This window comes from Juglans microcarpa x Juglans regia, chromosome 1D, assembly GCF_004785595.1.
Source record: "Juglans microcarpa x Juglans regia isolate MS1-56 chromosome 1D, Jm3101_v1.0, whole genome shotgun sequence".
In the NCBI taxonomy this organism is placed as follows: domain Eukaryota; kingdom Viridiplantae; phylum Streptophyta; class Magnoliopsida; order Fagales; family Juglandaceae; genus Juglans; species Juglans microcarpa x Juglans regia.
The window spans coordinates 18,614,784-18,629,166 of NC_054594.1; the positions used below are offsets into that span (position 1 = coordinate 18,614,784).

At 35.8% G+C, this 14,383-nt stretch overlaps 2 protein-coding genes across 2 annotated transcripts; both read left to right on the top strand.

Annotated features, from left to right (window-relative positions):
• Nucleotides 1-1,076: 1,076 nt before the first annotated feature.
• On the top strand, nucleotides 1,077-1,761 carry LOC121238338 (cell wall / vacuolar inhibitor of fructosidase 1-like). Its single transcript, XM_041135177.1, has one exon. It carries the CDS (start codon nucleotides 1,161-1,163, stop codon nucleotides 1,689-1,691), a length of 531 nt encoding a protein of 176 aa, XP_040991111.1. The 5' UTR covers nucleotides 1,077-1,160; the 3' UTR covers nucleotides 1,692-1,761.
• A 5,842-nt stretch (nucleotides 1,762-7,603) lies between these two features.
• On the top strand, nucleotides 7,604-8,693 carry LOC121238326 (cell wall / vacuolar inhibitor of fructosidase 1). Its single transcript, XM_041135165.1, has one exon. The coding sequence runs from the start codon at nucleotides 8,000-8,002 to the stop codon at nucleotides 8,555-8,557; it is 558 nt and encodes a 185-aa protein (XP_040991099.1). The 5' UTR covers nucleotides 7,604-7,999; the 3' UTR covers nucleotides 8,558-8,693.
• The last annotated feature ends 5,690 nt before the right edge of the window (nucleotides 8,694-14,383 follow it).

Here is a 14,383-nt window from a genome sequence, read left to right on the forward strand (position 1 = left end):
CACAAATTAAAGACCTTTCGGCTCATATTAATTTCCAAATGATCCCTGGCAATAGAATTGCCATTCAAACGGCCGTCTTGACGTGACAGTGGTGCCGCTAGTTTATTAAAAATATTTATTTAAATTAAACAAATGAGCATCAAAAAATACAAAAAAGGAAGATTGAAATTCAAAATTTTCTCTAATATTTTTTGTATTTGTATTTTTTTAAATAAATCACGTGACTTGATAGCATGTCAAGAGAGTCATTTGAACGGTGAGATTCAGATGAGTTAGTAGTATTATTCATAGAATTTATAAGTCTTGCGAGGTCATTAGGATAGGATAACATTGAATTTGAGGTGTCTCTTACCATTCCTCCAAGTCATTAATATCTCAGCTCCTAATTATAATTTTAACTTAAAAACACTGGCCTTTATCCCCGACACCAGTGATCTGGCAGTATTCTAGTATGCTGTAGTAAAAGTGTCGACCCTTGTGCAGCAAGCTGGAAAACGTGGATTGACTCATCAGTTCACGTTTAAAGCAAGAATTTTTCTGTTACTATTTTTTGTGTTTGTATACGAGGATTTCATTTTGTTAGAGCGTTTCTTACCTATTTTAACGCTCATAATAGTTGTGATAATTAAGGTAATTTGCAGAAAATAACGTAAACTAGCTGGGAATGGAATTCTCCTCAGCTTGCTTGAAATATGGCTAGAGGATCTTCGGTGCTTTATTATAAATGTAATCAGAATGTGAATAAATTCAGTTTAAAAAAGAGAAAATGATCAATAAATTACAATCAAGGCTGTAAGATTCTGAATAAATAGCCTAAGATTCTGAATAAATACAATATCATGACTTTCCTTCCACCACAGCTTTGGTGCATGCGTTAAGATGAACGTTTTGTTGACTGTTGTGCATGATTAATTGATGAGTTGCAACCTTATACGGCAAGAGTATCCTTAGCAGATTGGAAACATTTGCGTGACTGTCACAGATAACACAAAAATGGAAAAACCCAACCGATTTTAATTTTACTTCTGCAATAGGTACGTACAGGCCCCATACTCCTGACCTATAAAAGGAGCTCGCACCCTGAAGAATAACCATCATCTAGATTTTAGCATTTCTTTACAACTTTTTGCCCCATCTTCTAATTTTCCTGATCTGAAAATATGAAACTTTTGTTGCTCATCTTTCTTGTTCAAGCTGTTCTTCTGACCATATATCTACCGGCAAGCCAAGGCACGGTGCAGCCAATGGATGCCAGATTGATTGAGCAAACATGCAAGCAGACGCCCCTATACAATCTTTGCGTATCTATTCTTAAATCAGACTCTCGAAGTTCCAAGGCAGATGTCACAGGGCTGGCTCTCATCATGGTTGATGTACTCAAGGCCAAGGCAACTGGAACTAGGAACTATATTACGAGGCTTCTCCGGGGCAACCTAAAACGAGATGTAAGGCATGGCTTGAGCTCTTGTGCTGACGTATACAATGCTGTTTTAGAGGCTGATGTCCCGGTAGCCATTGAAGCTTTGCAGAAAGGTAATCCTAAATTTGCTGAACAAGCTGCAAATGATGCTGCCATCGAGGCCAGTTCATGTGAAAGGAGTTTCTCAGGCCATTCGCCTCTCACTAAAAGTAACAAATCCATGCAGGATGTCTCATCTGTGGCTGCAGCCATTGTCAGGTTATTGCTTTAAGGGGTTGATGCGTTTTTTGTTATGAACTTCCCTACAACAGATACAAAATGAAATAATGTCTTTAATGGGATCTTTTTGGTAGCATATTTCAATTAGCTTAATTCAATTAAGTAGTTAGTCATATTATTTCTTTTTACACTATTATGTGTTTGGCAACAAAAATAATTTCTATATGGAGAGACTTTCATATACAAAAGCCTTAAGAAAGATGGGTAAGATTTTCATTAAGCAACTTTCTCTCAAAATATTTTCATCTTCATTAATGAAAATTTGGAGGTCCAGTTCTCTCTAAGTAGACATCCTTCCTGGCATGTCTATTCCATTTTCTCCATCTTTAGCATCATGGATGTCCTCTAATAGATATGCAAATCAGTAATTAATAAGTCTATCGTTTACTATGATGATAACAATAATGGATAAGGTGGCAGAGATCGAGATAGACCCATTTTATATTACCCTTCAATTCTAATAAAAGAAAAAAGAAAAATGAGTTTATCTTTTGTTTATAACTCGAGAGACCGTGCCTAACTCTAGTTTCCAGTACTGTATAATGGCCATTCACCCTACCAACAGAATAGTACTTTGTGATCTATATCTCTATCTAATCGATATCGTGTAGTGAAAGTATCCAGCATATTCTAGAATTTTCAGTTTTTAATTGCCTAGAATCTTTGTTGGAAGTTGTCAAATCACATGGCTTTGTTCAACTGTTGCAATTTCTTTACTTTTCTTGGCATTTTTATCTTCCCTTTTGATGGGAACAACGAACAGAGAATGAATTTACGTTATGAAACTTCCTGTTTATCGATGGGAACAGAGAACAGAGTTTCAAAAAAAAACAAGAACAGAGAATTAATTCACTGTTTCAATTCTTTACTTCCTCAGCACTGTTGCAAAGATATTTGAATTTTTTTTTTTTTTTTTGAGTACAGAGAATTAACTGAAGTTATGAATGAAAGAAGATTCTAAAAGCTCCCTACAAAATAGGGAACTCCCTCGTTAACCAATGTATGACTAATGAATAAACCAAGCAATATGATTCTCAGTAAAGATATATAAATATATATATATTTTTTTTAAAGAAAAGGAGGGCGACACCTCCATAGATTAATAAAAATTCTCACTCAAGCATAGGAATGACCATAAATATAACAATAATCCCAACCAAAAAAAAAATATCAACTAGCATCTAATATAAGAAATACCCAATCTATTTGTACGAATAAGACCCCTACGAGCACTCTCATTGGATTAATCGAAGTTAAAGGACATTTTTTTTATGAATATAAGATAAATTTGACTTGTAATTATTCCATTCATATAAATCTCTGCATTGGTGGAATAACTATTTTTTCATTATATAATAATAAAATAATATAAGATGAATTTGGTTTTAGTTATTCATATCAAATCTCCACATTAGATTATACATTTATTCATTATATAGTAATGAATAACTAATAATTTTAAAAATATTTAATTTTTTAATTATTAATTTATTTAATTTTATCATATTTTACTATTCTACCTATTATATATTAATTAATAATCATATTCTTATTAAATTAATATATCACTAACTCAAATTAATATATCAATTGTGATAAAAATATGTGATAGAAAGAAAGGGAGAGAGAAATAATTAATAAAATATATATTTGATGTATGTACAGTAACTTTCAAATTTATAAAAACTTTTGAAAGTTACTGTAGCTAAATTCCAAATATTTAGAATTTGGCTAATCCAATGTGAGCATATTTTACTCTCTAATAGCTAAATACTCATTGGATTTAGTTTTTAGCTAATCCAATGAGAGTGCTCTAAGCCTCTCTGGACCCAACTCCTCTCCAAGGAAATCCCAAGTCCCTCCATTAGCCCCATGTTTAGCTAAAAAATCCGTCACCATGTTTGCTTCTCTAAACACATGCCTAAACAGAATGTTAAGAGAAGAAATAATAAACTCGGCTTCTTCCCAAAAATCCTATAAATATCAATAATTACAAGCCCCCGAAATAAACTAACCCACCATCACATTTGAATCTGACTCAACCAAAAACTCCCTCAAACCTAGCTGTTGACATAGATGAAGACCATCAATAAAGCCTCGGCATTCAGCAATTGTGTTGTAGCTTGTCCATAGCAATGAGCAAAACTCCTAAGTACAGGACCCTGTGCATTCTGAACAATACTTCCCCCACCTGACATCCCTAGGTTACCAAGTGAACCACCATTAACATTGAGTTTAGCGAATCCCACTATCGGCGGAGACCAAGCAATCAACTTCGGCACTTGCATTGCAATAGGCACAACTGGACATTTTAGTTCCCTCAACACCCACAAGTCATGCGACCCCACAGATTTGAGCTTCTGCATGGAACCCAAAATGTCCAGAATAAATCATTTGACCATCCGAATAATACCATTCCATTCATATTTCACATCTTCCATACGTGCCGCACAACGAGCTCTCTAAAGAGCCCAAGAAATAAGAATATGAATTATACCACGAAGCCAACGAACTTGCGAGGAAGAAGAAGCACGACACTACCAAACATTTAATACCCCAATCCACACCCGAGTTAGTAGTAATCGAATGCCAAAAATTGCTGCAAAAAATCCCAAACCTTCCTTGGCTTCTCCCCATTACAAAGCACATGGTCCATAGACTCCACCTTGTTTGACGCACAACAATGACACTTAGAAACAACAAGAATGTCAAGCTGTTTAATGGTTTCATCTACCGGAATGACATTTTGACATGTTTGCCAACATAAAAAAGATATCTTCTTTGGCACATGATCTTGCCATAGCCACTTCTTCCAAAGACAAACATTACCATGGGACCGAATAAGCTGCTAGGCCGACTTCGTATAAAAAACCCCATCCACCATGTACTTCTAAACCAGGACATCATCCCCCTCTCAAACACGCACCCTCGCTTGGATAATTTTCTTAACCATATTCTCATCAACCAGTTGCTGAAGCCAAGCAAAATTGCAAGCCGCCCCATCACATAAATTTCAAACCTGCAACTTGGAATCGCCCACTACTGGTAACCAATCTGCAATAGGCAAATCTCCAAGCTAATTATCATACCAAAAATTCAAGGAACCCTCTCGGACTAGCCATCTCAAATGCCTTAACATTAAAGGCAAAACTTACAAAACTCATTTCCAGAAACGGGATTCCCTTGACACCACCACAACTAAAGCAATATGATCATTTCCCACGTATTTTGAAGAGAAAAAATCTAACCATGTAGATCCACCAATAAGTAATTTTCCGGCAAACTTTATGAACAATATTGTTGGACCTCCGAAAGATCCTGAATCCCCCATCCTCCCTCCTCAATCGATAAACAAATACTAGGTGAGAAAACCTATTTACTTTTCTTAATCTCCACACTCGATTGCTAAAGGAAATTAGAAAAAAATTGACTTAAGTTTTGCGAAAACTCTTTTAGGCAAATTCATCAATGCCAACAAATGAATGTGCATGCTGTTAAGGATATGTTTAATAAAAATAATCTTACTATCAAACGAGAGCCACTTGCTTTTCCAACCAGCCGATTTCTTTTGCATTTTCAATAAAGATATAACAATGGCCCCTGTAGCCAACTTAGGAGGCTCTACCCGCTTTCCATAGTACTAATTTCTACATTTTTTAATGCCTATTTATCCCATTGGGATGCCATGACAAAAGATCATTGATTAGGGTCACCAAGAACAGTGAATATATATAATGATTAAATCATGGGCGGCAGCCAACTTTGCCCTTGTCCCATGCGTTGTCAGAAAATATCTGGTCCTCAGAGGAGTACTCAAACTGCTTCATGAGACAGTGATTGGAGTTTATATTCTCGTAATCTTGAAGTCCTGTATGAAATTCCCAACATCAACTTCCGTGCCTTTACAACAGTCATTGTGTTCCCAGTTTTGTATCATGTATTTCTTTTAGGCTCGATTTATATTCGTAATCTATTTTAATTTATTTTAATTTATCTTAATTTATTTTACTATTATTTATTATTATTCATAAATTTTAATTTATAAATCTTACTACTATTCACAACCTATCTCACTATTATTCACAATCCATCTCAATTCATATCAATTTATCTTTAAATCTAAACGACACCTTCAAATATAAAGACTGTGTGCAGTGTGCATCTATTTCCTTGTCATCCAAAAACAGGGGTGCAAGTGAATGTTGTTAAAAAGATCATCATTTTCTTTTTTATTTTCTATCATGAATGTGCTCCAAGTGACCAAGTCTCCAACAATGTTTATTTTATTTTATTTTATTTTATTTTTTGAGGGGAGGTAAAGAAGTCTACAACAATTTTTTTTTTTTTAAAAAGACGGTATTTCAATTTTATTGATAGCCCTCACTTATAATGGAAGAAAATTGTGGTTATATCTTGACACCTGAAGGTTACACATTCAAAACTAACTAGAAAACCAAACTCCGGCATCCAAACTAACTAAATATTATACCGTACATCATAACAACAACAAAATTATCAAAAACAACAAATGATAAAGATAAACCAAAATAAAATAAAAGGCCAAAAAGAAACAAGCCTGTTATTTCTGACGAAGAACGTGTAAACCAGCTTTATCCATACGAACAACACCCAAAATGTCTTTCAGTAAGCTGTGAGTGGACTCAAAAAATGTCTCCTTACCACTATAACCTAATTTGATAAGTCTGTCAGTTACGTGATTCGTTTCTCGATCAGAGTGGAAGATCCATATTACCATCAAACTTGTTATCGTTTTAGCTTGTTTCAATAAGCCCTACTCTTCCTAGGGACAAGCTCACATTTATCCCACCATTGAGCCTACGGCAATTGTGAAGCCTGATAAATATTAAAAATTCTTTCAGACTATGCCCCAAAGCCTAATTAAGAGCAAGTGTTTTTCTTAGTAGAAATGCAATGCTGGGAATTGTATCTCTCATCCGACTTGATTTTCATTTTTTTTTTTTCATTTCACACAAAGGACATCAGATTACAGAGAAATAAATGAGTACAACAGTTTTCTCTATTTTTTTTTTAATATTATTTCAGCTTTCACGTGCAGAGATACCTGAATAGAAAAACAGTCCTTGACAAAAAATTTCTAACCAGCAGATTTTGAGGACAGCAAATCCTACATTGTGGGACAGATTATAAAGCCGACTTAAGATTCATCTACCAGCTGTTAACATTTCCAGCACCGACGTGGACATTAATTTATACAAAAAGAAAAATATGTGTAATTGGTGCATCCGAACTGATTGAACATAATATCATGTGTATTTGGGTGGAAAAAAACAAAATGCAGAAGTAATAAAGCTGAGAAAGCGAAAATCAAATTATATAGAAAATTTCCTTAACCTGAAAGGACCTTAAAAGGATATTTATTTGGTTGTCTATTGGACATATATTAAGATTACGTATGGATGTTGAGCTCGGCTTAGCTCTTTATGAATAATAATAAGTTAAATAGTAGATAGAGTTATGTAGAGTCTATCTAAATAAAATTTAAAATATATTTAAATATTAAGACGAATTTAATATTTTTTTATAAAAAATTAAAAAATATTGTAAGTCTTACGTATAAAAATATGTTAAGTTAAAAAATATTATAGATTTTATATATAAATAGTTTTGAATTTAGATAAATTTTATAATTTAATAATTAAATATTTAGATAATAGACTCTGCTGAGTTTTCAACCATATGCAGCCTAAAAGAACAAAATGCGTTTGCACCTTCACCTTCAGAGCATGAGAAACCTTTTTCAACTTTTGGGCCCCAAAGTTTGGGAACCATTGGTACCAACCAATGTTGGTTGTAAGTTGTTTGTTACTAGTACAACAAGACACTTGTGAAAGATCACACCTTGAAGTTAAAAGATGGTTTCTTTTCTTTCCTTTTCTCAAGATGTGAATTATTGGGCATTTTTTCCAAACTGAATACTCAAATCAGGGGGTTTTAAAAAAGGTGGGCGACCATAGAATTATCAAATATGTAATGTGAATGTTGCAAGAGATTTCAACTAATACTGTTGAGCCATAATGTGGACACAACTCTGGTTTCAAACTTGCAAAAAATGCAGAGAGAAACAACCCATAAATGAGACATATCACTTGTGCCTATACTTTAATATGGGGGAAAAAAATGATCATATCTGGCAATACAATTGCATAAACAAGTCCAACAAAGTAAAGTTCCATTTCTCATCTGAGAGAAGCCCAATTTCCCCATCTCTACACCTTAGCATCATCCTCCACTCTTTGTCCATCCAGTATTCACAAAATAATGAGGAATTCAATCTCTCCAATCTCCATCTTTCTTCTTCTTGTTGTTCTTTTCCCCATTTTTCCTCCATTAACCCGATGCTCCATCCTTCCATTGAATGGAAGTGACAATTTGATTGAGGAAATATGCAAGCAAACACCCCACTATGACCTTTGCCTTTCATATCTGCAGTCCAACCCTCAAAGCTCAAATGCAGATGCCAAAGGTCTAGCCCAAATCATGGGTGATATCCTCTTGGCATGTGTAACGGAGGAGCTGAATTACATCGAGGGACTGATTAAGCAGGCCCCAGAGCCAGAGCTAGAGCGATCCTTGGCTTACTGTGCAGAACTATACATCCCAGTTGTGAAGTATACTCTCCCACAAGCACTAGATGCTTTGAGTAAAGGTGGGTACAAGTTCGCCAACTATGGCATTGCCGATGCTGCCAAGGAGGCCGATGCATGCGAGAAGAAGTTCTCCGGTTCAACCGGTTCGCCGGTGACTGATCGGAACAATCTTGTTGAGAATCTCTCTGAAGTGGCCAAAGCCATTGTCAATGTATTGCTGAAGGGTTAGTTTATTCTCTTTCTTCATTTATAATAGTGCTTAATTGTCGTGTAACGAGGGCATCTCTGCAACAATTGTTCAGAACCTTTTGTCAGATTTTTAATATCTGTTTTGTCTGAATGTAAGCGGCAGTTTCAGCCATAAATTTAGGGTTAGTTTTTTTTCGGCGTTTTCTCACTAGAGATAAGGGGAGATGAGTTAATATTAAAATTAAAAATTAAAAATTAAAAATTAAAAATTAAAAATTAAATAAAATATTATAAAAATATATTTTTTAATATTATTTTTATTTTAAGATTTGAAAAAATTGAATTGTTTATTTTATGTAAAAATTTTAAAAAAATTATAATAATTAGATAAAATAAGATGAGTTAAGAAGAGTTATAAAAATAATTTAGACTAGTTTCTTGTATGTATTCCTCTTGTTCCGTTGTGATCATGGCATTCAAGCTTCGTAAAGAGTTGGGTGGAATGGATTTGGGTTGGGCTTTGTCGGGTTTTCCTTGCACAAGATTTTTTTCTTACCAAATGTATAGTATATAAACAATGAGTAGAAGAATTCAATTAGTTTAGGAAGAATAAAATAAAAAAATAAAAATAACTGTGGTGTGTGGTGTGTGGTGTGTGGAGATGATGAATAGCAAACCTCCTAAAGAAATACAGAGGATTTATTTATGCATACAACGATAATGCCAATTTTCACTCCAAATATTCTTGAATAAAACCACTCGTCTCTTCTATAGTAGTTATACAGATATAGAAGGTGGATCTTTTCTACTTTGGAATTGCAACAAAGATGGGGGAATTTGGATTAAAGGGATGTTACCAAAGGCTTGCATCGCCGCTGCCCATTGCACCAGATTATGTGCGCATTAATTTTGAGATCAATGGATTTTCCTCACTGTCAATTCCTTGAATGAATTTAAATGGTGTTTGATGTTATTGATGATAGGGCTCAAGATCCATTATAGGATAGGTGAGGAGTTTGAAATTGCTTGAATAATCACGTTTGAGTCCCTTTTGAGATTTTTTTTTTTTTTAGACATAGTCTTTTCGCTTCTTTGATGGCTATTAAGGCTGCTATTGCTTCTCCTAGATTCAAACTTGCGCTATTGATAAAATCAATTTTTGCAAATAAAACTTCTCCAATGTCTTTCTGGCATATGGATGCTAGGATGCTACCCTGTTTTCTGATCGCAACATCAAATGTAATGAGGTGATGACCAACTGGGTGTCTTTCTTCATTTTCGCCTATCTGCTTGATTTTCATAGACCATGCTCTTGAATGTTGTTGGAAAGTTTTATGGACAGACTCAACAAAAACAAAGGGAGAAGGTATCATCTGGTTATGCTCTAGTTTGTTTCTAAGGAACCAAAGGTTATCCATGACAATAGTGGCAAAACTTTGAAAGGATTAGTGCTCTTCCTCAGGGATTTTGAAGATCTCCGAAGGGTTGAGAATGTTTTTGATCCAGTTGGAGATTGGTTGACTTGCAAAGAGGGTGGTGTCAATAGGCCAATTTGAACGTCTCCACATTATTCTAGAATAAAATGCAATTGAGGAACAGATGTGAGAGGTCTTTTGGTTCAGTTTTACATAAAAGACAGCTAAGTTGATCCTCATCAAAAGGGATGACAGTGTTGATTAGGGTTTTTGTGGGGAGGATGTTATGGCTTATTTTCCAGGAAAGCAATTTTAATCTATTGCAGTTTCAGTTTCCATAATCTTTTCCAATTGATGGAATGATTATTGAGAGTGGAGGAACAACTTTCACTAACAAGAGTTGCATACGCTGATTTGACAGAGAAAATACATGATGAATGATGGAGCCATTTGATTTTATCAGGGATAAAGTGGAAATTATGGTTGGCCAAGGGGATTTTTTGAATTTCCCTTGAGGTATTTTATGAGAAAAGGGTGTTTACAAGTAATGTGTTCCAACGCTTTGGTTCTTCAAGAGTGAGCTCGGAAACTGTCATGGTTTGATCAAAGACTGGATTATTTGGATTTGGATGTGGCATGAAGAATGAGATGGTAGGAATCCAGGGGTTAATCCAGACTTTAGTGGAGGTATGATTGTTTATTTGAAAAAAAAATACTAGACCTCAGAAACCTTCTTTGTTTAAGAAGACTCTTCCAGAACCAAGAGTCAGAGGGCTTAGGGAGGACTGCTAGGAAATATTTGGACCCTAGGTATTTCTTTGATATGATTTCTTTCCAAAGACTAGTAGACCCATTGAAGAAAGACCAAGCATGTTTAGTGACAAGAGCGGTGTTGAAGGTGAATATTTGTTTGAGAACAAGTTCTCCCATAGACTTTGGTAAGCAAATGATTTTCCAAAATTTGGGAGTAAATTTTTTTTTTTCAAAATCCTCAAAGCCCCACCAAAATCTTCGGAAGAGGGTATCCAGATTTTTGGCCATAGTTTTGGAATTAGGGAGGTGGACATGACATAAAATGAAATTGAATTTGCAACAGCTCTGATTAGGACAATTTTTGCTGCTTGAGAAATAATTTTTGTTTTCCAACCCTAAAGCTTGGTTTGTATCTTTTCCATTATTACAGTGAGGAATTTTTTTCTTACCTACTCGAGAGAGGTAAACCTAGATATTTTGAGTTTGGAAGGTGAAACTCTAAAATTGAAAGAGTTTTGACTTCATCTATTGAAGAAGGAGTGATATTCCTACTAAAATGGAGGGACGATTTCCTCTGATTGATGCATTGTTTAGACCAAGAGTTATAGAGGTCTAGACATTTTGCAAAAGCTTGAGTAGTTTGAGCTATGGTCGACCCAAAGAGAAACAAATTATCAGCGAAGAGGAGATGGGAGATGGGAGATGGAGGGCCCTCCTTTTGACAGTTTTATGCCCTTTATACAATTGAGATTTTCCTTTCTATTAATGAGTCTGTACAGGACTTCAATTCTAAGAATGAAAAGGAAATGAGATAAGGGGTCTCCTTGCCTGAGACCTCTTGGAGGTTAAAAGAAACCATGAGAGGTACCATTGACAATGGCTGAATAGGACACTGTAGGGATACATTCGTTGATCCATTATTATCTGAAACCAACTTGATGAAGAACAGAAAGGAGGAATGACCATTCCATAGAATCAAAGGCCTTTGCCATGTCCATTTTAATGGTCATTTGGCCTATTCTGCCACCTCTTTTTTTTTTTTTTTTTTTTTTTTTTTTATATATAATTTGGTGGAAAATTTCTTGGGTTAGGATGATGTTTTCTTGGATGAGTTGTCCAGGAATGAAAGCGGATTGACAAGGGGAGATGATATTTGGGAGAATGGATTTGAATTTATTAGCAATGATTTTTGCTATTATTTTATAGCAAATATTTGAGAGGCTAATAGGTTTGAATTGATTTACTTCATTTGGATTGTCAACTTTTGGAATTAAGAACAGGTTGGTGTGATTGAGTTTTTTAAAAAGCTTTCCATGAATGAAGAAGCTCTTAATAGCAGCAATTAGGTCATTTTTCATGACTTCCCAAAAAGTTCTGTAAAAAAGACTCATAAAGCCATCAGGTCCTGGGGTCTTTGAAAGGTGAAGTTTCCTCATGATGAGAGTAATTTCATTTTCAATTGGAATTTGCACAGAAAATCATTCTCAATATTAGTAATCTTTCTGGGAAACATATTTTCTAGTCCAATAGGGGGCAGGATGAGAAGAGGTGAAAATGTTTTGGAAGTGATCTTGGATCTTGGCTATAATTATTGAGTGATCTGCCGTCAATTGATTCCTACCTATTTTGAGGCACTCAATGTTGTTGCACCTACGTCTGATTGAAGTGGAAACATAAAAGAATTTTGTCTTTAAATCAGTGGAGGTAAGCTAAGTCACTCTGGATTTTTGCATAAAAAAGGATTCTTCCCTTATGAGCAATTCATTGATGTTTTCCTTTAAGTCAGCTTCCAAGGTCCTAGAGGAAGGTGATGAGTCTTGGTCCTGGAGTGAGAAAAGGACAGTGGTCAGATTTTTTATTTGAGTTTGGATGTGACCAAAGCTTTTGAGATTCCATACACGAAGAGCTTTTTTTTGTTGTTTTGAGCTTTTTTGAAAGAATGAAAGATGGGGTTCTAATGAAATGGGAGTTCCAAGCATCTTTTATGATCTTGAAGATAGACGGGTCTTTAATCCAGAATTCTTCAAATTTGAAAAATTTGGAAAATTTTTTCCTATTCGAAGTTTTTAAGAGGATCAATGCATTGTCGGATAAGACACAAGTGACGGTTGTTAGAGAGGCTTGAGGAAAGAGTTCAAGCCAAGGGAGGTTGGCAATTCCTGTATTGAGTCTTTCTTTTATCAAATTGTGATCATGCCTGCTGTTGGTCCCAGTAAACTTTGGACCAAAGGATCTTAGATCAACAGGACCAAACCTATCCATGAACAAGTGGAGACCTTTTGGATTTGACGACTGAGCAACTAGTTTACCTCCTAGCTTGTCAAACTGAGTGAGGATTGAATTGAAGTCTCCTATAGCTAGAGAAGGACCAGTGAAAGAATCTGTAATGCTGCTAATATGGACCCAAAATTCTTTCTTTTTACTATAGGGAACAGGATAGCACACCAGATTTAAGAGCCATGGCATGTGGGTAGGATCAGAATTCACCAACACAGATATCACATTACTAGAGATATTTAGAAGGTCCATATCAAAGCCAGGCCGATACAAAAGCAAGAGGCCCTCTCCATTTCCTAGGAGAAGGGGCGTGCACAAAATAAGAGAAACCCAACATATTAACAATATGCACAGTGTCATTAGTAGATAATAGAGTTTCTGAAAGGAAAATAGCCTCAGGGTTATGAACCTGATAATTGCCCTAAGGGATCTGATTGCACGAGGTCAGGCAATACCTCTGCAATTCCATGCTAGTAGCCTCATAGAATCTTTAGTGGCAGTGAGGACCCTACCACCTCAATCGTTGGATTCATGGGAAAGACATGCATAGTTTGAGTCTGAACTTTGTTACCCGGGGCCTTCAATTCTTGGTTCTGGTATGGTGCATATCGGACTACGGTGGAGCTATTCTTCAGAATTTTCCTTTGCACCATTTCTTTCTTAGCCTTTTGAGATGCCTTGATTTTTGCTAGAGTACCTCGGGAGGTTTCTGTCGCAGCCCCGATCACATGTGCTCCAGTTCCTTCCTCTCCGCTTTCAATTTCTTCCATAGGTATGGTTGCATTGAGATAACATTTTTTATGGGGGAAAGGAGGAATGGTCTTCTCATCAGAAAAATTCTTTCTCTTCTTCATATTCTCGCTAGGTAGGTTGATGGAAGGGGATGGGATGGTAAATGTAGAGGCCATCTTTTTCTTGTTTAGGGATTGTACCTTGGAGGAAAACCCTTTCGGGGAGAGAGTGTCTTGATGGGGGGCCTAGTGGGCTTGGGAGAAGGTTTGGGTAGGGCTCAACAGAAATGTGTTAAAGGCTATACAAGGCTTGCCCAAGGGACTGGCTAGGAGGGAAAGAGTATGGTTGGGCTTAGGGTAGTCTGATGGGTTATTCTTGGTCTTGAGTTGAGAGATGATTTGTTTGAATAAAGATGAAATGGGCTTAGGTCCGTCTAAAATGGGCTCTATTGGTTCATTTGATTGGGTCGAAAGGGCATAGGTATCATTGATGATGGGTGGGGTCAGATGGAACTTTGGCTTCAGTAGACCAGATTGTTGTATTGGCTCTGTTGGTCCTGAAGGGGACACTTGGAAGGAAGGGGATCTTTCATCTTGCATTAGAATGGTTGGGATAAATGAGACCTGTTTATTGATGGCGACTGTTTTACTGCTCTCAATTAATGGTACAATCAATTTTCTCTGGAAGCT